Source organism: Acanthopagrus latus, chromosome 8 (assembly GCF_904848185.1).
Source record: "Acanthopagrus latus isolate v.2019 chromosome 8, fAcaLat1.1, whole genome shotgun sequence".
NCBI lineage: Eukaryota > Metazoa > Chordata > Actinopteri > Spariformes > Sparidae > Acanthopagrus > Acanthopagrus latus.
This window is the reverse complement of record NC_051046.1, coordinates 14,147,089-14,168,820: the sequence shown is the minus strand read 5'-3', so window position 1 is coordinate 14,168,820 and position 21,732 is coordinate 14,147,089. Positions and strand designations below refer to the sequence as shown.

The 21,732-nt window shown below is 41.1% G+C and overlaps 2 protein-coding genes across 4 annotated transcripts; both read left to right on the top strand.

Annotated features, from left to right (window-relative positions):
- The first annotated feature begins 654 nt into the window (after positions 1 to 654).
- zgc:136858 (uncharacterized protein LOC678543 homolog) lies at positions 655 to 11,193 on the top strand. The gene is made up of 27 exons (XM_037106227.1): positions 655 to 759; positions 868 to 889; positions 1,140 to 1,286; positions 1,398 to 1,516; positions 1,619 to 1,739; positions 1,839 to 1,886; positions 1,989 to 2,146; positions 2,272 to 2,346; positions 2,442 to 2,511; positions 6,057 to 6,149; positions 6,231 to 6,345; positions 6,434 to 6,608; positions 6,706 to 6,817; positions 7,180 to 7,286; positions 7,743 to 7,869; positions 7,965 to 8,085; positions 8,178 to 8,263; positions 8,412 to 8,548; positions 8,632 to 8,691; positions 8,778 to 8,841; positions 8,939 to 9,033; positions 9,137 to 9,265; positions 9,585 to 9,699; positions 9,787 to 9,924; positions 10,085 to 10,251; positions 10,326 to 10,408; positions 10,597 to 11,193. Exons 1-27 carry the CDS (start codon positions 670 to 672, stop codon positions 10,790 to 10,792), a joined length of 2,970 nt encoding a protein of 989 aa, XP_036962122.1. The 5' UTR covers positions 655 to 669; the 3' UTR covers positions 10,793 to 11,193.
- A 639-nt stretch (positions 11,194 to 11,832) lies between these two features.
- Positions 11,833 to 21,732, top strand: cnot4a (CCR4-NOT transcription complex, subunit 4a). 3 transcript variants are annotated; one of them, XM_037107474.1, is made up of 13 exons: positions 11,833 to 12,100; positions 13,815 to 13,997; positions 14,230 to 14,427; positions 14,699 to 14,785; positions 15,115 to 15,216; positions 15,470 to 15,595; positions 15,724 to 15,848; positions 15,952 to 16,158; positions 16,538 to 16,595; positions 16,683 to 16,938; positions 17,472 to 17,975; positions 18,243 to 18,476; positions 19,660 to 21,732. In XM_037107474.1, exons 2-13 carry the CDS (start codon positions 13,824 to 13,826, stop codon positions 19,986 to 19,988), a joined length of 2,400 nt encoding a protein of 799 aa, XP_036963369.1. In that variant the 5' UTR covers positions 11,833 to 12,100; positions 13,815 to 13,823; the 3' UTR covers positions 19,989 to 21,732. The 3 variants fall into 3 exon arrangements, with proteins under 3 accessions (XP_036963369.1, XP_036963367.1, XP_036963368.1); XM_037107472.1 differs by having other exon boundaries at positions 11,834 to 12,100; positions 13,775 to 13,997; XM_037107473.1 differs by lacking the exon at positions 11,833 to 12,100 and adding an exon at positions 12,105 to 12,242 and having other exon boundaries at positions 13,775 to 13,997.

The window sequence follows — 21,732 nt, the reverse complement described above, 5'->3', positions numbered from 1 at the left end:
GACAATAAAACTTCACCTGACTTGCCCCCTGCATGAGGGTAGATAATGATGAATGAAAAAATATATTTTGTGGGCGAACTCATCCTTTAAGACTCCAACAAAGGACCTTGGTAGCACGTCTCTCTCTCTCCCCATTTCCTTCTGCTGTTTCTTGCATAATAAAGCCAAGAATGACCCCTTAAAATAGTTCAGTCTTGTGAATAACTGTATTTTTTGTTCAACAACTTAAACCTTTTTCATGATGTCACAAAATGTCTCAGACAGCGTTTAACTAGTAACAGTAAACCTTTCTCCATCCACCTATGTGCAACTTAAGCTGTAGGGACAGGACATTTTACCCTTGTAAATTCAGCCACTGCTGCCCCCTAGTGACTGATGTTCTGACACACCGATTTGCATTTCTGTTGTGAAAGCACACACTGTAATACGGAAAACAAATTTCTGTTTCTCATTTAATTTTGAAGAAATCCTCACATGCAGTGCTCTGCTTGAGAAAGGAAACTACCAACCACGTTTGACGAGAGCATCCTTCCTGTTCTCAGATTCCAGCAGCTGATAAACACTAAACCAATCATACTGGTTGAGATCAGATCACACTGAGTCCTCTCCGTGTTCGTTTAACAAACTATTGCACTAGATTTCCAATTTTGTTTTACCTGCCACACCAGAATGATCTTTGTTCTTTTTTTCTGTTTTTGTTTGACTGCAGTGTCGTCTTCTCTCAGGACTCTGGACATGCGTCCGGACTGCACTCAAGAGGTGAGGATTAAGTCTATCAAATAAATGCTAGAAATCTTATGAAAGTAAAATGAGGCGAATGTGTGGTCCAAGAATCATGAAGTCACTTGTGTCTTGTGTTTTCTTCAGGGTCTGGACAACTGTAAAATTAGTAAGTATCTGATTTGTTAAATCAGTAGAATAAAGTTTGACCAGTAGGTTGAAGGCGTCAATGTTTTTGCATTTTATCGATTTCATTTCAAAGGTTAAAGACATTTGATGTTTTTTCTTTGCATGGTGGAGTGATTCGTACAAGAAAATATTCTTTGGATTTTATATTTATCCGTTTAATCTGCCTATACACATGAGCTGGTTAAATATATCAACATTACTAAAATATTAACACTGGACCTTAATGTCAGATAACTGCTCAGAGAATCTCACGGTCCAACAAAGACGTAATGCTCCTATCGAACCAGAATGGGATCTTGAGCAGTTTGGCGTCTGGATGGACAAACATGATGAGTTTGTTTCGGTTATGAATGTGACGTGGATAATCAAGGCAGGTGGTGGGTAAAACAGATATCTGCTTTTAAAACTACAGAGTCTCACGTTTTTGAATGTTTCAAACACAAGTTGTAAATCTTTCATCAAAGGTAAATTCTCTTTTGTGTTCACAGCAAGTATACATGCACTTCATGGATCAGAGATAAATATCCTGGATTTAAGTACAAATCAAAACATGTGTGTGCGGTATTCTTACAAACTCGGCAAACAGCAGAATCCAAAAAGAGAACGGGTAAGATTGTATCATATTTATTCACTTAACTGTTGCTGTAACCGTGACAAGGGAACACAGATGTTTCAGATAAGACACCTACGATTTGTTTTTCTTTATTAGTGGAAATTTTCTGTGGATGGAGTTGTGGTAGAGCCTCGGCACACATATAATGTGACAGTTTTTAATTTCCCTGAACCAGAGATGAGAGATACCAGGATCAGGAAGCAAATTACCATCCCAGGTGAGTATTACTTTTCTGTATACAGGAGGTAACAGGTTATATTGATAAAATGAACAATCTTTAACACATTCTAATCAGTGTATTTTCTGCCACGACCAGGATGTGATGACAGGAGAATCCAGAACTCTGTAATGTGTCTGCAAAATGGTACAATTTACATTCTTAGCATCTCACAAGTTGTATTGGCCTTGTAATGTCAGAGATTTGGGAACTTGTAGGCATTTTATTCTGCATGTCTTGTTACTTCAGGTAGTCTGTGGGATCATAACATGACTGCGAATGTGTCTGTGGACAAGGAACATAACATGTTATCCATTGTTGTGAGTTTTCAAGCTGCACAGTATTCAGAGAGATACCAAGTGTCCATCCAGAGCTCTGGTTTCCATTACTCCAAGAATGTCTCAAAGGTAATTATAGTCCTTATTATAAGACTGCCATCAAATGACTTACTGCTTCTTTAGCAAGAAATGCTATAGTACTTTAGCACACCTGATGTCAGAACACTTTTTCTCAATTTCTCATTAACTAATAGGAAAACAGAACATCGCTGAATGTCACTTTTGAGTTTGGTTTGTGTCAGCTCTCACAATGTGAACTGTTGATAATGGTGAGTTCAGTTTTAATTTAATGTTCCCCCCAGCAATTGAAAAAGAAATCTTACTTGTCCATATGTAACGTCACCTGACTCTGCATGTCCTTAAGATTCAGCCATTTTTTATTCGATGCAAGAATGACTGTTGGCGCCCCGAGATGATTATCAGTCACTGTTTGTGTAAGTACAATTTATGACTCATGATCAGCTTGTATAATTGGTGTTTCCTGATCTTTTTGGCTTGTTACTTAACAATCACTTTCAGCAGTGATTAACTGTTCACTCCTTGTAGGTGTCAGAAGACGTATTATGCTGTCTTTTCCTTTCCTTCAGTGTTTTACATGAGTTCCTGTGCATGTTAAAGGTCTTGAGAGTTAAAAAAGGTCAAAGTCTGCACCAACAGAAGCTCTTTTCTCTCACAGAAAACACTTCTCCTGAAACGCCTCGTCAGTAGTCTTGCCTTTAATTACGTGACTCATGATGTCACACCACCATGTCACTTATTTGCATAATAACTGCCGAGCAGCTAACTTAGCTCATAAAATGTATTTAGCGAAGCTGCTCTGTGTTTGTTAGCAGTGTGTATTCAGGCATGTGTGAGCTGACCAATCAGAGCAGGCTGGGTATTCGGGAGGGGGGCCTTAAAGAGACAGGAGCTAAAACAGTGACTCAAACAGAGGTGGTGCAGCACTGGACAGAATGAGATAACTGATGGGTTTTTTGAGCACTAAATCATGGAAACCTGTTCTAATAATAGTCCCAAATTGGAAATATTTGGGAAAATACCAAAAAAGAATGACATTTTGTGTAATATTATCTTTTTTTTTGTTTTCTGCGCCATTATTCATATCAGCCACTTATCCTGCAACCCTGGTATTTGAATTCACTTTTTGGATCTGTCGATGTGTTTGCTAATCGTATCAAATTTTATTTTTAGATTGTTTTCCACGGACTTCAATTGTAAACGGGGCTGTGGGTTTGCTTCTCACTGGAAGTTTTCTTGCTTGTTTACTGTGGAGAGCATGTCATAAAGGTTTGCCTTCTTATAAACACACTGTGCTTGATAGATAATGGAGCTTGGTATTCATAGTCAATTGATGAATTTCACCCTTCCCTCAGATCCTGTAAGAATTTCCTTATCTGCCGACGAAGAACCACCAGAAGGTTTTCAAATGCAAGAGAGAAAAAGAGTCCTCATCATTTACTCCCTCGACCACCCTTTATACAAAAACATAGTTCTCAAGCTTTGTGCCTTCCTGGCGACCAAATGTGGCACTGAAGTGGTCCTGGATCTGCTGGACTCTACAAGACTGGGAATGTTGGGAAGCATCCAGTGGTTGGAGTGGCAAAGAGAACAAATAGAAAGCTCTTCAGATAAGATACTAATCCTGTGCTCTCGAGGAGTACAGGCCAAATGGAGAGCCATGTGTGGTGACAGACGGGTTTTACTGAGAGAGGACATCCGCTCACCTGTAGGTGACATGCTCAGTCCAGCTCTCAGCCTCATGGTCCCTCATTTTATCAGATCTGCATCATTTGAAAAGTATATTGTGGCTTACTTTGATGATGTTTGTTCTGAAGAAGATGTTCCCACACCTTTCAACATCACAGTGCGATACAAGCTGATGAAACATTTTGAGGAGCTCTTTTTCAGGATATTAGACACTGCCAAGTACGAACCAGGCAGAGTGAATCAGATCGAAGGGCTTTCAGGGAACGACTACTACCACTGTCCCTCAGGTCGAGCCCTGTGGGACGCCATAGAGGCTTTTCATGCGTACCAGCAGGAGCATCCACAGTGGTTTGAAGATGAACTACTGGAAAGTTCAGAGTTGGAGGCTGAGGAGACGTCAGCTGAGATCTGTGACAATGCAAAAACAATGATAAACGTCGTCACACATTGTGTATCTGACTCAACCCAAATGATGCTCAGGCAGTTAAAGACACAAGGAAGTGATTTCACTGAAGACAAAACGGGACTTAACATGGCTGAAAAGTCTCAAATGTGCAGCACAGTTGAGGTGAACCCTCTTACTGCTGAGAACATGCAGTCAGATTGATATCATTAATGTTTTGAGTCAGTTACAACGATTCTTCTCTGCTGTTAGATGAAACAATCAAAAGCCGTCCATCACCAAAAAAAACGAAGAGAGAAGTGGACACATACAAACAACGGATGTAGATCTGAAATTGGGCCATCAGCTGGATGCAGAATGCTTTTTATATTCAATAGACGTTATTGCCATTGTACTGCTGTATGAGACAACAATGATACAATATTAATGACACTCCCTGATGTTTTTTTTTTTTTTTTTAAATTATAATTATGACAACCTTTTAAAGAAGATCAGTAAAGATGTAAAGATTAGGTAGTACTCGGAGCGATAAGTAACTAGCAGGATAAGGGAAGAACATGTTTCAGTCCTGTGGTGGTTGTCTTGTATCATCTGCTGGTGCAGAGGACTTCAGGCCATGGATGATGATAGTCTGGTCTGGTAGATGTACTAACTGTAGGTGGAACTGTTCCACATTTCAGTGTGAATTACAACAAAGGGAAGTATGAAGACTGATGTCTTTAACAATTCAGATTTGGTATTTTATCTTGTATCTGCTTGCCTTCCTATCTGTTCTGCAGTATTTTTGTATGCTGTATTGATATTAAATTTCACGTGCTTTCATTCATTAGATAATTCAGGAGTATTGTAGATCTCAGAGTTCTGTGGTTGATTATTTTGGCCTGTGCAAACAGTGTGTGGGTCAAAGTTCAGCCCTCTGGGCAAAGTTTCAAGCATGTTTGTTGCACTGGAGACGGTAAGAAACTCTTTTTATAGAACTTTATGTTTTTGTTTAAAGAACTGATTGGATGTACTTTTGATTATCACCTTTAATAAATTGATTTAACTAAATTTGTTTAACTTTTTGCTATGTTCTTTTCAAAGCAAGCACATTTTTATTAAGTATTCAACATTTCTACCACAGGTAAATGGTATAGAGCTTATTTTTTCTAGAAAGGTGTTGTTGTTAATAACTTCTTTAGACTGATAGCTTACAGTTGTAGTTTGTGTTTGTTGATGTGCCTCTGATCCACTCAGTCAGTGATTAAATATTTCATTAAAGACAGAAAAAACTTGTGATGCTGGCTCAAAAGTCGTAAAACTTTGTCTCTTTGTCTCAGAGTAACTGACAACGTAAAACACTTCAGTTAACAACTTTTTGTGCACGAGTAGAGTGAAGTAAGGAAAACAGATAATAATACATACCCCAGCTCTGGAATGTGGGTCTCAGTTTCTAAGAGTGGCCCCAAAAGGGGGGAGGGTGCTGGGAATTTGTCCCAAATAAGTAGAGCAAAGAAAATCCTCACAATGGCTGAATTGGACTTGCAGTGACAGAGAACACGCTGAAGGGTGTGATGTAACTGGGGAGCCTGTTTGATTTTTTTACTTCAAGAGCTGAGAGTATTTGCCCATTATCAAAGAATTAGAAAGTAAATGTTCATGCCTGTCTTTGCCCAGTCCATCTTTAAACTTTTAGTCTTACTTGTCCATCAAAGTCAAATATCACATCTGTACCTCCAGTGCCTCCTGAGGGGGAGGAGCACTAGAGGGGAGACCACAACCTTTGGTAGATCAATCTGCAAGCATGAGGCTGCAACAGTGAAAGAAACTTTCAGGCACCGCCTGACGGAGTTTTTCACATTTAGATTAAAAACTCTTCATATTTTCTAGGTGTTCTGAAGAGAATGAGGATGCTGAAAAGAGCCTCTACCCTTATCCTGAGACAAGGAATCACAACTTATCAGAGCAGACTTTGCAAAAATGGTAAATAAATTCATCTATGCATGATATCTCAAAGTTTGAAGATATTAATGGTGATTTATGAAGTGTGAACTCTTTTCTCAGACAGCCACTTCCGAGTACATCCATCTGTATCACAGGCACTGGCAGAAAACAAACCAGTGGTCGCACTGGAGAGTACTATCATCACACATGGCATGCCCTATCCACACAACCTGAGGTACCTCTTGTAACCTTAAAGTGTCAAAAAACAGCAGCAGCAGCTCATTAGTTGTTTGAATCGATGGTAACTTAATGCTTTAACTCAGCACTGCAAAGGAGGTGGAGGCCATCGTGAGAGCTGAAGGAGCCACCCCAGCCACAGTTGGAGTGATTGAGGGTGAGGTCCGTGTCGGTCTGACGTCAGAGGAGCTCGACCATCTCGCCCGCTGCAAGAGCTCCCTGAAAGTGTCCCGTCGTGATCTGCCCTATGTCATTAGCAAAGTGAGACACACTCGCAACTTAAGATAATCCCGTCCACTTTGATGGCCCTGTCTTTCATGGCAGAATTTGAATGCTGTCCTCTATGTTTTTCTCCTAGGGGCTCTCTGGAGGAACGACAGTGTCAGCCACGATGATAGCGGCACATCAAGCTGGCATCTCTGTGTTTGTCACAGGGGGGGTTGGAGGAGTTCACAGAGATGGAGAAAACAGTAAGCAGATTGGCATCTTGGTGGAAAAACCCTATCTTTTACACACACTAGCTGGCTAGATGGTTTTGGCCTCCTTTTACATGCAGACTGAACAATCCTGCAATCAGGTGTTTAATCATCCTCTATGAAAGTAACAGAAATGATGCCTTACAAATTCTCCTTCAGATCAAGACTGGAAAAAATGTTAGATGCTCCATGTGATGTATGATTCAGAGGTAAAGGCCGGCTTACCTGGTGAGGTGAAAGTTCGCCTTGTATAAGAAGATCAAAACTGTTTTGACAATAAGTTTATTTTCTTGCCATGTTAAGAGAAATACATTTGTATCCTGTTAAAAAAATGAGCACCATGATTCTTTCTCCAGCTTTGGACATCAGTGCAGACCTGACGGAGCTTGGCAGGACTCCCATTGCAGTGGTGTCTGCTGGTGTGAAGTCTATTTTAGACATCGGGCGCACCCTTGAGTTCCTTGTAAGAATATTGATCATTTTACTGAGTCATGTTGTCCTTTCACACTGTGAAAAAACTCTAAATTTGGTCTACAGCGTTACTCTAAAGTGTTTATTTTACATATTAAATACACAAGGATTTCAATAAAATTCCAAAAAAATAGACTGTAAATACACATAAATATTGTAGAGTTACATGAAAGATCTGTAACTCTGAAAATATATTTTTTATTTCTACACGAAGTACTTCACTTTAATTGAAAATCATTATTTGTGTTGTAACAGAATTTGACCATATCCGAATGTTATTTAGGTAAGTCATAGTGTTTATGAAATGGAAATGGTTTGTAATTTTACAGTATGTCTTTGGAACCCCCAGCTACATTTTTTTACAGTGGGAAAAAGAAGTAGACGGCTGATTGGCACATCTATGTTTAAAGGAAACTGTTGTGTATTTCTACTACATATCTTTCATTAGGAGACACAGGGAGTCTGTGTAGCTACTTATGGAGCGTCGAGGAATTTCCCGGCCTTCTTCTCACCACAAAGCGGATTCACTTCTCCATATCAAGTCTGCAACCCAGACGAGGCTGCAAAACTCATTGGTATATCAGCATTTTTTATTCTCAACACCAATAGTTTCCTTGACCTTTAACTCACTGAGGTCATGAATGCAGATCTGTTATTTTGCATCGTTCAGCAAGCACTCTGTCACTGGGTCTCCAAAGTGGTGTCCTGTTGGCGGTGCCCATCCCAGAGGAGCAGGCAGCCACCGGCCAGCAGATAGAGGAAGCCATTCAGACTGCAGTAACAGAGGCAAGGTACACACAGTCTCTGTGGCTTGTAAACAAGTGTGATAAAATAGACTGTTGATCTTACCTGATGTCTTATCTTCTTTTTTGGATTCGTCAAGTGTTAAAGGTATAACAGGAAGAGATGTGACGCCTTTTATTCTTCAAAAGGTCAACGACCTGACAAAAGGAAAGTCCCTTCACGCCAGTATCCTGCCAACAGTCTGAATCAGATACTTTGAAACTAAAAAAGCACTAGGAATATTAATAACGTTGTTGTTTCATAGGCCAGACAATGTTACAGAGCAAGTGGCTTCTATTATAAGTCTAATGTCCTTAACCTGTCGTGCTCTTAGACATTGCTCTGATTCATAACAATGCTAAAGTTGGCAGTCAGATTGCCTATGCACTGTCAAAACAACTGAATGAGGGAAATTCAAAGGGCAAGACTCATCGTCATGGAAAACAGTCATCAGACTCCGACTCAGATGTTGTAAGTATAAACACACAGGACAGACCAAATGTTTCACTCAAATATTGACACAGTACACTACCCACAATGCATTTCTTTCACAGGTTGTCATAGGAGGAATAAATGTTGATTTTATTGCTAAAGGGAAGACAAAAGCACTTCAGGTAATTTATAACACCGTTTGTACACACTACTCCAGATCATGTCAGGTCATATTATAAAGGTTATGGTGACTTATTGTCTCTTTCAGTTTGGACAGACAAATCCAGGAAGGGTCTGTCAGTCATTTGGTGGCGTAGGTCGGAACATTGCCGGTGTGTTCTTATCTGATTATTCTCATGCACACGTTTCCCCTGCAGTGTAAAGCTGATGGTCTCACACTCACTTCTTCTTCTTCTGCTGTCTTTCAAGACTCAATGAGTCGGTTAGGCCGACGACCTCTGTTCATCTCAGCTACTGGAGCTGATTCACACAGTGATGCAGTGTTTAACCACTGTAAACATATGGTATGTCAACTCCAACAGTTATTTAGTATTAAGACTGATTATAATCCACTTTACTTGAACATGTAAATGAAAGTTCTTGACTTCTAATTCTTATTTCTGTCAGAACACAGATGGTGTGGCCAGGCTGGAAGCGCAGAGCACGGCTACTTACTGTGTAGTCATCGATGAGAGTGGAGAGATGAGTCTTGGGCTGGGAGACATGGACATTCATCAGCAAATCACAGAGCAATATGTAAGTTCTGCTAGCAAATGTGAAGCGTCCTTGTACATTTTCAAGTTTTGATGTGTTTGGAGTATGAAGTTCTGGGTGTGTTACACCAAGTGATTTTGCAATCCTGCAGTTCTCCTTAGGGGTGGGTCTAGCAGTGCTAAATGTTCCTTATTGGTCAAGTGTTTAAACAGCAGATTAATTGATAATGAGAATTAGTGGCAGCCCTAGTTTGTTTTATAACTTGTTTTGTTTGTGAAGCACATTTTGTTTTGAAAGGCGCAACAGAATTAATGTTTGCGTAGTTCATGTCTTTATTCTCTCTTTGAATGTCTTTTTAAAGGTGTCACAGTTTGAGAAGCAGCTGTCATCAGCCACTCTCGTGTGTCTCGATGGAAACATCCCAGTCTCCACCATTGATTATGTTTGCTCCATTGCCTCTAAACACAGCATCAATGGTAAACACACTGAGATGGTCAGTAAATGATAACAAATGATTGCAAACTGAAGGTCTGTTAATTGAATGGAATCAATGTTTGTCACAGTTTGGTATGAGCCCACAGATTCAGAAAAGGCTCGCAAGCCTTTCCTTTCAGACTCCTGGAAGTCTCTGTCCTATTCATCCCCAAACCTGACAGAGCTGCGCACCATGAACAAAACTCTTGGTTTACCAACACCTGAAGGTAAACTCCATTCCTAAATGAGTATTTAATGGCTTTGTTGTGGATTTATTCCTCTATTTTCTCAAACACATAATCAGATTCGAAGTTGTGACAGTTCATGTGAAAAATGCAAATAGTGTGACAGCAGCTGAGGATGTGGTTTTGTCTTGTGGGTTGTCAGTGCTGCCGAGCTCTCTTGATGAAGTACTGAGTGTGGCAGTGACTCTCTCACGCCCCCTTCTGGAGCATCTTCACTGTGTGGTGGTGACTCTGGGAGCTAATGGCCTGTTGGTGTGCGGAGAGCATGATGCAGGTTCGGTCAACCTGCAGCCAAGAAAACAGAAGAGGGTAAGAGCAGATTGTTTTAGACTTTAAATTATTGTTATGACAGTGAAAGTGAACTTTTTTGTGTGTGTTTGCAGAAAAGGCAGCTCTGTGCTCTGCACTACCCAGCGCTAATAGTGACAGCAGAGGAGACAGTGAATGTGTCAGGAGCAGGAGATAGGTGCCAAAAATTTACTCGACCTACTTCCGTCTCCCCATGCTGCTTTCCAAACTTTCTCTGCTTTATTTTCATACACTTTTAATTTCCCATGACCTCTTTATCTTCCTGTTCCTGTCATACTTTCTCGTACTCATAAAATGATGCCTTAACATTCAAACCAGGATGCTCATCATCTGCTCTCTCTGCAGTCTAGCAGGTGCCTTAATGGCTGGGATTCTCCAGCAGAGAGACACCGACAGCTGTGTTCGGATGGGGATCCTGGCTGCACGGCTGTCTGTGCTGTCACCACACCCCATCGCCCCGACACTCACCTTAGACTCTGTGGACCCCAACAAAGTCAAGGATCTGGACTGGCCCAAACCCAACTTTATGTGGATAGATTAAAAATATTTTACATTTTGAAACATTACTTGAGAATTGTGTGCAGATTAGGTCTAATATGCATAGGCTTGTTTAATACATTTTTCGGTATTTTGTCATTTTTGGCCTTAAAATAAAAATGTAATGTATGTATGGATTCTTTCAAACTGGCATGTAACATCATGGCTAAGGAAATGACGGCAAGGAGATGACATATTTCACAAAAAACCTTTGAATCCAAATTGTATTTGATGAATGATATTGTTCGATGATAACTGATATCTTTTTTAAAAAATAACAAAAGCACTGATTTAAACTTAGCTTGAGTTCTATATTGCAAGTCCATGTGAATAAATGAAACATTTTAACAAGGTACTCTGGTGTATTGATTTCTCATAATAAAGACAGGTACATATTCAACACCATTGGTGGATGAAGAACTCAGTTCCATTTTTTCTCACGAAAATTCTCAATCACAAGGAAATTCCTGTGTTCAAAATTGGATAGAACATAATTGTCATTAAAAGTAAAACTATCTACTTTGCTGACTAGTATTGCATTAAAATGTGAGTCCAGTTTAATACATTTTCATTTACATTTAGAGCATATAGCAGACACTTTTGTCCAAAACAACTTACAATAAGCACATTTGTCACAAGAAAGAAACCTCAACATATCACCATGGATAGAGTAAGAATGAAAAAATGGCTTAATCTGTTGTTTACTTTGTAACAATCATATTTTATAATCTTATTTTTACATATTTTAAATGCAAAAGTCAATTTACAGATTTATAATTTAAGCTTTTAATAATTATATTGGAATAACATAGCACAGTATTTCCTATTTCCATGAAATGCCGTGGACTTGAAGTATAAAGAGATATGGAACGTAAATCCTTAAGTACAAGTACTTCACAAAAGTACCGAGGGACTGTATATTTAGGTATTTCGTGTTATTGTAAATGCCACATTCTGCATGTTTCCGCCCCTGTATTCCCTGGTCAATATCTTAAAATCGTAGACTCCATTACCCACAAGGCATCTGTCCATCTGCGCACACTCAGACGCTCTGAACACTTGCCCCACTCCCTCCTCCCTACTTTAATGCTAGCTAAGATGGTGGTTAGAGCGTAAATTGTCTCTACAATACCAAGAAAAGAAAGGGGCAGAACATCTTTATAGCCTTCTAATAACAACAGAACAACACAGCTACGGTTATCCTATGTGACCGTGGGTAGAAATTTGGACATTTCAGATATATTGGCTCGCAGTCCCCGCCCAATTTGGTGTGACTCCCTTGGAGTGGAATCCTAAGCTAAATACGGACAGGGTAAGTAACGCTAACGGTAGTCAAGTTGCTAGCTGGGCTAGCCAGCTCCCATTCTCCCTCAACAAATAAAGGACAGCTGTGTCTGTTACGACTTAACAGCCTGACAGTAGAGTATTCACACGCTTATTGGACTTCAGTCCAGGTAATCTTGATGTCGTGAGAGTAATGTCAGTTGTTTATAGTGCCAAAAACTTGCTTCCAGTTCAGCGTTAGCTTGTGTAGGCCGCGTCGTAAGCTTGGCTCCAAAACCCCGTACATTTTGATGATAATGTAGCATGCTAGCTATGCCGATGCTAGCGGTTAGAAAAAGGCAAGCTGTCAGTTATATGTAGGCGAAAGCGTACCGTTATGCCATACGTTTTTATGCACATTTCGCATTAATATCAAGTTAATATTGATCTCTGCGTGTTTTAGTGTTATGATTTGCTTTATAATTGCTCGTGGATATCGGCTATTAGTTAGACCGGCTTCTTTCAACAATTCGCGGCTAATGTTAGCTTAGCCTAACGTTAGTCAAATAACATCTGTCATAATGTACGATCCAGGAGACAGATCAGCTAAAGTTACCCGCCTGGCTAACTAGGTATTCTGACTCCATACACGATTTTATCAATCAGCTGATATCTGCGGGCGAAGCAGCTAAACCCCGATGATCCTGTACGTGGTCATTTACTAGCAAAAGCTGCCAAGTACGTGGAAATATTGGCATTTATCAGTTATCGTGTATTTCAACTGTACGCTGTCATGTTTTACCAATCTGGGTTTGTCATTGAGTTAGTCTGCTGGCAGCGGTGTTGTCACGTAGAACCCAGGCTGGTGATGAACTGTTAGCAGACGTCTCATCTGTAAATAAACGCAGTTTGTTGCGTTTCTCTTTAACGTCCATCATGACGTTGTGGCTATTTATGGTCAACCTTTGAAATATGCCACAACATCCGCATTATCATTTTAACGTGATGGCTTATGTTTCTGGCTTGTTGTCGTATTTTGTTGTTTTTTTTAAGTCACGCCTATGTAAAACTAATGCAGTTTGATTCAAAGTCCTGCCATAACTCAAACCTTTGTTGGGGTAAAAATGTTCAGTTTATTTTACCTGATTTAGAGAAGTGTTGATTCAGCTTTATTGTGTTTTTTGGAGGCTGTCACAATTACCCAGATCCCAAGTGAGGGCTTCAGATTGCTTATTCTGTACTATCAACAATCGGTAATTCAAAGATATTCATCCAGGACTAGACAAATCTCAAAATAGTCACATTTAAGAAGCTTGACACTTTTGTTTTCCAATGACTGACAGTAAATTGATTATCAAACTACCTATCCATTATCAGTTGACAAATAGTTTCAGCTCTGAAATGTGCAGAGCAGTTTACATCATAAAGTTCATCCCAACTCCTCTCCAGAAAGTTTAATCAAAACTGAACATAATATCCGTTATTGAAGTAAGATGTATTGCTTTAAAGCTGGACCTAATAATCTGGCAGCTGATTATCATGTTTCCCTTGCTGCTGAATATGTCAAACATATATTTGGTGTGTGCTCAGTCTGATATTGTGACCTTGGTGATTCAAAAGTCTGTTTTAAAGCCTGTACCATCCCATCAGTATCAAGTTTAATTGATATTTTAAATTTTGTTATGATGTAGTTCTTACATTTAGCATCTGTATGTTTTCTTAGCCTTGTGAACTGTGACCAGCTTCAGCACTCACCCTCGCAGCGCCATAGGATGTCCCACAGCCCTGAAATGAAGGACGACCCCATGGAGTGCCCTCTGTGCATGGAGCCGCTGGAGATTGATGACGTCAACTTCTTCCCCTGCACCTGCGGTTATCAGATCTGCCGCTTCTGTTGGCACCGCATCCGCACAGACGAGAACGGCCTCTGCCCCGCCTGCAGAAAGGTGACGAGATGCGACAATAACAGAGAAACTCATTATAACTCAACTGAGAGGAAATGTTTTGGAAACTGGAGATGATGATGTTGAGCTTGCAAATGTAAATGGGGAGGGGCAAAGTAAATTGTTCATTAGTACATAATTTATACTTTACATCCTCAGCCTTTCAAAATTCACAACATTAAAACTTGAGTATTTTTCAAACCTGTTCATCTAAATTGTTTGTGTTTCTGTGTAGCCGTATCCAGAGGACCCCGCTGTATACAAGCCTCTTTCACAGGAGGAGATCCAAAGGATAAAGAACGAGAAGAAGCAGAAACAGAATGAGAAGAAGCAGAAGGTGACAGAAAACCGCAAGCACCTGGCCAGTGTCAGAGTGGTCCAGAGAAATCTGGTGTTTGTGGTGGGGCTCTCGCAGCGACTCGCTGACCCGGAGGTGAGTACAGCCTCACTCACCCAAAACCCCAATGACTTATGCTACCTGTGACATTGAAGTGTTGGTATTTTAGCTCAACATGAATAAGGCTTTGACAAACTGAGGGCATAAGCTGCTAGATAGCTGCTTGATTTATCTTGGGTCTTTTCTGACAAATATAAATTAAGATCAAAGTTTTCTCTCATGTCCCATTGAAGCCAAGGTAGTTGAGTCTCTGTTGATATTAAAACTTTGTGCTAAGTGAAAGATATTTTTTGCTTTGTGCCCACAGGTCCTTAAACGACCAGAGTATTTTGGGAGGTTTGGGAAAATCCATAAAGTGGTCATCAACAATAGCACATCTTATGCGGGTTCACAGGTGAGAGCTTAGATCAGATGGCAGGATGTTGTTAAACATTAACATTTATATATATTTAATTCAATAGAATAGAATTACAGAACAATTAGAATAGAATAATAGAATTCAATAGAATAACAATGTGTCTTTTTGCATGCAATGATATTAAACATTGTGTTTACATTTTTACAAATGCCATGGTATCAAATTGTAATTATAAAGTAACACAAACGTTATCTGATCAAACATGTAAGTTACAAGTTGCAATTGCTTCTTGTTGCAGACATAGAGAGACACTATAAAAAGTAGGTCTGTTTGACTTGTATGTTTGCTTAATTTTATTTATCCAGGGGCCTAGCGCCAGTGCCTATGTCACTTACATCCGCTCTGAAGATGCTTTAAGAGCAATACAGTGTGTGAACAATGTGGTTGTTGATGGCAGAACACTCAAGGTGAGAAATTAACCTCAATACTTTAGCTCATCTTGTGTAGAAATATTTTAAGCTAGTCTTGTATGTTTTGTTAGCATTGAAGCCCTGTGATAACTTTTCCATTTTCTCCTCAATGGATAACATATGCATTTTTATAATAAAACAGCCTGTGATGTTAACTACTAGGATTAAACCAAAAATCTTCAGCATCCTATTGCATTTACAAATGTTCTCCTATCATTTCTCAGAGGTTCTCTGTCTTTCTCTGTTACAGGCTTCTTTAGGCACAACAAAGTACTGCAGTTACTTCCTTAAAAGTATGCAGTGTCCCAAACCTGATTGTATGTATCTACATGAGCTGGGAGATGAAGCAGCTAGCTTTACTAAAGAGGAGATGCAGGTAAAATTGCTTCTTTTTCTGAAACATTAACTAATTTTTGCTTTTTGCTACATGTGTTGATTGTGGTTTATAATTTGTTTATTGATAAAAGGGTTAATGCTGACTCATGCCATGTTATTTGTTTTTAGGCGGGGAAACATCAAGAGTATGAGCAGAAACTCCTCCAAGACCTCTATAAAATTAACCCTAGCTTTCTACAACCTCCAGCATGTGGCACAGAGAAGTCGAAGAGCAAATCCAACTCCACACAGAGGTTGGTGTTTTATTTCTTTTGCATTCTTCCTCTTATTACTCCCACACTGCAGGTTTATGATTATTACTGTGCTAAGTTTCATATTTCTCCTGCTTTGTAACAGATCTAACAGTAGCAATGGTAAAGATGGCTGGCCTACGCTGTCAGGACACAACAAACTGGCCAACGGGCTTTCAGAGGACCGCAAGTCTCCTCCGTTGCTAGACTATCTAGATCAAGAAGTAATTGCTTCAGATGGGCTAGAAACAGAGCTTGGTCCTGGCCAACGTACTGCCCTGTCTCCCTTCTCCTCTAACTGTGACAGTAACAGGTAATTTATACTTCTATCAGTCTATATTTAAAAGATGTCTATGTACTGTGTTGTAGATAGATCTACTGAAGTTAGCATGCTAACCACTTAGCCCAAGTCATCGTGTCTTAGGCCAAGGTCCCAGTCCAGGCAAACTCTAAGGCTGCTAGCTGAACCATGAGCTAATACCATAATGTTAGCGAACTATAGCCAAGGATAGCTAGAAAAGAGCAGCTATGGCAGCAGATGTCAGTTACTACAGTAATACGCTGCCCCCGATGCTTTCGGAGCTCCCTTGGTCATATTGTAAAAGTTATACCTTCAAAGGTAATCATTGTCTTTGTTTTTCCAAGTATGGTCGTTTTGCATTAATGCAAATTTGTGATTTTTCTATGTACAGTCCCAGTGACAAACCTCCAGAGTCGATCGGAATGGTGAATGGCGAGACTTTACAACAGGTAAAAACACCTAAACTCTTTTTTTATGAATGTGAACCACGTGTGAGGGCAATCTAACAAGCATTTCTCTCCCCTCTTTTTGTCCAGATACCCACCAGTGACTCCCCCTCTCCTCCCCCGGGTTTAACTAAGCCCAGTCTGGTGGTGCCCATCAGCGTGTCAGACCTCACAGCCCGTTCACCCTTTGAGGGTGCGGCAGCTGAGTCCCAGTCGCTCTTTTCAGACAACAGTAACTTCAGACATCCTAACCCACTCCCTGCTGGCCTGCCCCCCTTCCCCAGCTCCCCTCGCGGCAGTTCTGACTGGCCCATGACCCCCGAACCACAGAGCCTCTTCACATCAGGTACGATGGAGATTAAATTAAAACATTTTGTGTGTCTCAAGTGCCTGATTGGTCGAGCTATTTGTGTTGTTTTCAAATAACGCGTTGATCAGGATGACAGCATTAACTTAAATTAAATCCATAATTCAATGAATTCTGTCTTAAAATTACAAGGGGGTCATTCAATACCAGCTCACCTAGATGATCCCAGTTAATGTTATGGAATTCCTTTAAAACATGGATGTGAATACTTGAAACACATACACAAGATTAGGAAAATTAGGATATTTTAGCCCAGAGGGCCAAACTACCAAAGTTAATAACTTAAAAAGTACACCTTACGTATTTATAGACACTTTCACATAAAAGATTGCCTCACGAAGGGGTTGAACAGAGGTAACAGCCCGTCAGATGCATCATTTTTTTTAGGCTCTAACTGAAGGCCTTCTGTCAGCAACCAATCAGCTTAGTCAAAGAAATCCTATGGCTTGTCGACTAAAAAATCTTTACATCAAGGACAGATCCACTAACTTTTCTCTCTCCTTTCCTCACAGACACAATACCAGTGTCCTCTTCCACAGACTGGCAGGCGGCCTTTGGCTTCGGCTCATCCAGCAAACAGCAGGATGACGATCTGGGCTTCGATCCTTTCGACGTCACCCGCAAGGCCTTGGCAGACCTGATAGAGAAGGAGCTGTCCGTGCAGGATCAGAGTCCCTTGTCCCCAGGGCCCTTCTCCCAGGGGAGCAGCCATGGTCCCAGCCTGCTGCCCCCCAACCCTAATCCCAGCAGCTCCCACCACTTCCCCAGCGGCCTGCCACGCCTCCCCCAGCTCCACCACAGAGCCATCTACAGCTCCTTCAGTTTCCCCGGCAGTCAGAACAGCCAGGCCAGTCAGCAGCAGCAGCCATCCGCCAGACACCCCTGGATGGGCGTCCCCACACGGAATAACCTCACACACTTGAACCACTCAGCCAGTGCTGCCTCACACAGTAATTTCCTGGACCTGAATCTGCCACCTCAGCACAACACAGGGCTGGGAGGGATCCCCATCTCAGGTACCAGACACCTGGGTCACTGTGGCACCTCTCTGTGTCCTGTGGAAGCAGTGCATGTTAAAACAGAGATCAGATGTGTTGCATAATGGTGTTATTTGATATCACAACACATGTACACTCCCACGCGACATTGTGATACTTGTTTTGATTAGCGTTTATTGACCTTACAGAGGAAACACTTGTAGATGCAGTTCTGCTGATAGCCACTAGTCTGTGATCAAAACACAGGAGGATTTGACGTGTCTGTTTTCCTCTCCTCTCCTGCAGAAAACAGTGGCTCTATAGATGGCTTAAATGTGAAAGAGTGGCAGGATGGCCTCAGAGCTCTCCTGCCCAACATCAATATCAACTTCGGGGGCCTCCCAAACTCCTCTTCCTCTTCCTCCTCCTCATCCTCCAACAGTGTTAACCACATTGGTGGGCCAGCAGGGCCAGCGGGAATCTCACACAGCCTGAGCTGGGACGGCACAGCCAGTTGGATGGACCCTGCTATCATCACAGGTTGGACATATACGGAATTATTTCTCAGTTAGTGTGGTTATCAGCAGAACATCAGTTAGAATTCATTATGATATTTGATTATTTGTTGAACGTTTGTTGAAGGTACATTCACTGGTTCAATCTACTGTTTCATACCATCATACATTGAATTACAGCTGCAACTTTTTTGGTTTGTTTTTGGTTAACCTGCTGCCTATTTTCTTGATTAATCCCCTGGTCTATTAAACTCTAAGAAAATAGTGAACAAGAATCCCTAAAGCTCCTCAAAGTCCAGTCCAAATAGTTTACTTTGGATGTCGAGTAAACTGTAATGTAAGACTAAGAAAAACAGCAAATTTTCAGTTTTGAGAATCTGAACCATCAAATGTCATCATTATCAAACTAATCAAATAATCCCTACAGCTCTAAGCTGAATTTTAAAATAATTGTTAATTGCTGTATTATTTATTTGACAAAACTGCTCAGTTTTTACTCGAGCAGGATATTAGGAGGGTCAGTAAGGAGGATTTGTGGACAAAGTACCATTAAGTTCATAGGTTATAATTATCATCTTTGGAATGATAATAATAATAGCTTTGGTGTCAGTTATGTAAATTGTTTTGAATAAGCTGATACCCAGTAACTTGAAGTACAATAAGGCCAGATTTTATCTACTAAACAAATCTGACTTCACATTATTTGTATTTCCTGCAGTGTCTTATGTGCGGGGTACATACTGAAAATCCTTGAAAGTGCTTAAATTGTAGTGTGGTGTTTTCAAAGACTAAAAGTGATTGGATTTTTGACCGAGTGCTTGGAACTATATGTAATTGTAACATAACATGTAGCATTACTCTCAAAATAAATAGCTTTATATCTGCTCAGCCAGGACCACATTTTGAAACATGAAAACATGTGTTTGTCCTTTTTTAATATGTCATCCCTCTGTTGAATGCAATCACGAATCATAATTTTGGTCGTGTAACCCACAATCTGATTTTATATGATGAAGTGAAATATTTAGTGTGTATTTATATTCTGTGTATAAATATGTAATTTACCATAGCTGTAAGATGCTAGGAAGCTTAATATGCCAATTTAAAAAAAAAAAAAAGCTTGAAAAAAGATGTAGGAACTTTGCATTTGTCTCCCCCCTGTGTTTTTGTCATTACTCATCTATTCTGCCACCCCCTCCTCCCTGCAGGCATCCCAGCCTCACAAGGAAACAGTTTAGACTGTCTCCAGGACGACAACCCACCACACTGGCTCAAGTCCCTGCAGGCGCTCACAGAGATGGACGGCCCGGCCGGCTCAGCGATGCCCACTCCCCAGCCCCTCCACACCGGCCTTCTCGACGCCCACATCCCCCTCCACCACAGAGCCGCCGGCGGCTGGGCTCCCTACCTGCCCCCTCCCACAGCCAACCCCGCCAGCCAGTTCCACTCCCCTCCCCCAGGCTTCCAGACCGCCTTCAGACCCCCGGTACAGCCCGCCACAGAGCTGCTACAGAGTGCCGCTGTGGACCGCCACTGAACACAGACTACAGCAGACACCCATCCATTCCCCCACTACCACTTTATACCCACTCATCCTGTACCCCGCTCCCCCCTCCACCCCAACGCAATACACACCAATCTGCAGAGTATGAAAATTATTAACAAAGTAACAAACATGCTTTCTTCTTTTTCTCTTCCTCCTTCCTTTTTGTCTATTCCGAAGGCCAATTTGTTTTTGTTTTTGTTTGTGGTACAAGAGTTCTCATTACCCTTTGTCTGCTACCATCACCACTCCTTACATCTAGTTCTGGGCGTAACATTGGATTCATTGTGTAGCTCGCTGTTAACGGAGAGCACAAGAAACAGTTTTAGCATTGAGCGCCCAGTGGTGACACAAGAGTTAACTCCACAAACTGGCGAAGAAACAAATTAGCTGAAGTGAGGTCTTTTTTTAAAGTAACTAATGATTAAGCATGAACAACATTTGTGTTTTTGAAAGTTGAAGTCACGATAATGTTTTGGAGGAATGAAGCAAGCTGTGAATCTGCTCTTGAAGCTTTGCCCCAAAGACCCTCATCTTCCCCACTTTAACAGGAGACTGTGAAACGGTTAAAACTTACAGCTGAAGTCGTGAATAAGGCGAGGTAAAAGAGAGAGAGAAAAGGGGTTAGTACTTAGCTTTTTTTTTTTTTTTTCTTGAGAGTGGTTTTTAAAAATTGTAAAAAAAAAAAAAAAAAAAAAAAGAAGCTGAGATTTGGTTCGTAGAGAGTGAATGCAGATGACACAGGGGAGCTGAGGGCACAGGCTATGCATGGGCTCCCTGTTAGGTAGGGACACAGATGGCCTGCTTCAGAGGCCACTTGGCCCATATTCCCTTTAGTAGAGGGCTCCTGCTGGCCCTGTCCTGCTGGAGGGAAAATTTTGCTGAACCTCTGTATCAGAGGATAGAGCACTGCCTAACCGCGGGGAGCCAGGGCTTTGGGAGATCGTGGCACACATCCTGAGCACTAGGGTTAGACTCTTACTCACAGTGCCACTGTGTGGTACCTACAGTAGCTAGCCCTAACATGGACAGCCACCAAGTAGATAGGACAATGACAAGGATGGATGAGGAAATGTCAAAAATACTAATGAGGGTAGCACTGGGGCGAAACAGGTCCCTTTGTGCGACCCTGGAGGGCTTAAACGAGGCCTTAAAAACAGACAGATGAGAGAAAGGAGCTCGAGTGATTGGAAGGGGAGTCGAGCATCAGTGATTGCTGAAAAAATATGCAATATTGTATGTGACTTCAGCAACTGTATGTGAGTGTGTGTCACAAGGGAGGTGCTGACTAAACCAAGTACTGTAGTAGTGATTTAAGGAGCTCTCAGCCTACAGGATTTGAGATCGACCTCTCCGACCACCGCCTTTTTTCTTTTTGAAGTCTTAATTCTGATCCGTGTTCGCTCTCTCTCTCTCTCTCTCTCTCTCTCTCTCTCTCTCTCGCTCTCTCTCTCGCTCTCTCTCTCTCTCTCTCTCTCTCTCTCTCTCTCTCTCTCTCCCTCCCTCTCTAACCTCCCACCCCCAACCCCTTCCCACCCCTCCTGCTGTTCCCTATTTAACAGTATTCACAAAAATGAACAAACTCATCCAGGAGAAACCAACACAGAGTCATTCAATGGGTTTTAACGTGATGTTGCGAGAAAAGAAAAAACAAAACAAAATTGAGGCGCTTAAAAGGAAGTGAACTGTCCTCTGCAGGTCTGGAAAAATGAACCTTAAATAAAACTGAAAATTCAGA

Coding starts and splice junctions, on each gene's coding strand:
- zgc:136858 (XM_037106227.1), top strand. CDS start 670: ATGATCTTTGTTCTTTTTTTCTGTTTTTGTTTGACTGCAGTGTCGTCT. Junction 8,549..8,631: donor CAGACTCCGACTCAGATGTT/GTAAGTATAAAC, acceptor TTTCTTTCACAG/GTTGTCATAGGAGGAATAAA. Junction 9,700..9,786: donor CTCTAAACACAGCATCAATG/GTAAACACACTG, acceptor TGTTTGTCACAG/TTTGGTATGAGCCCACAGAT.
- cnot4a (XM_037107474.1), top strand. CDS start 13,824: ATGTCCCACAGCCCTGAAATGAAGGACGACCCCATGGAGTGCCCTCTG. Junction 14,428..14,698: donor AGCGACTCGCTGACCCGGAG/GTGAGTACAGCC, acceptor TTGTGCCCACAG/GTCCTTAAACGACCAGAGTA. Junction 14,786..15,114: donor CATCTTATGCGGGTTCACAG/GTGAGAGCTTAG, acceptor TTATTTATCCAG/GGGCCTAGCGCCAGTGCCTA.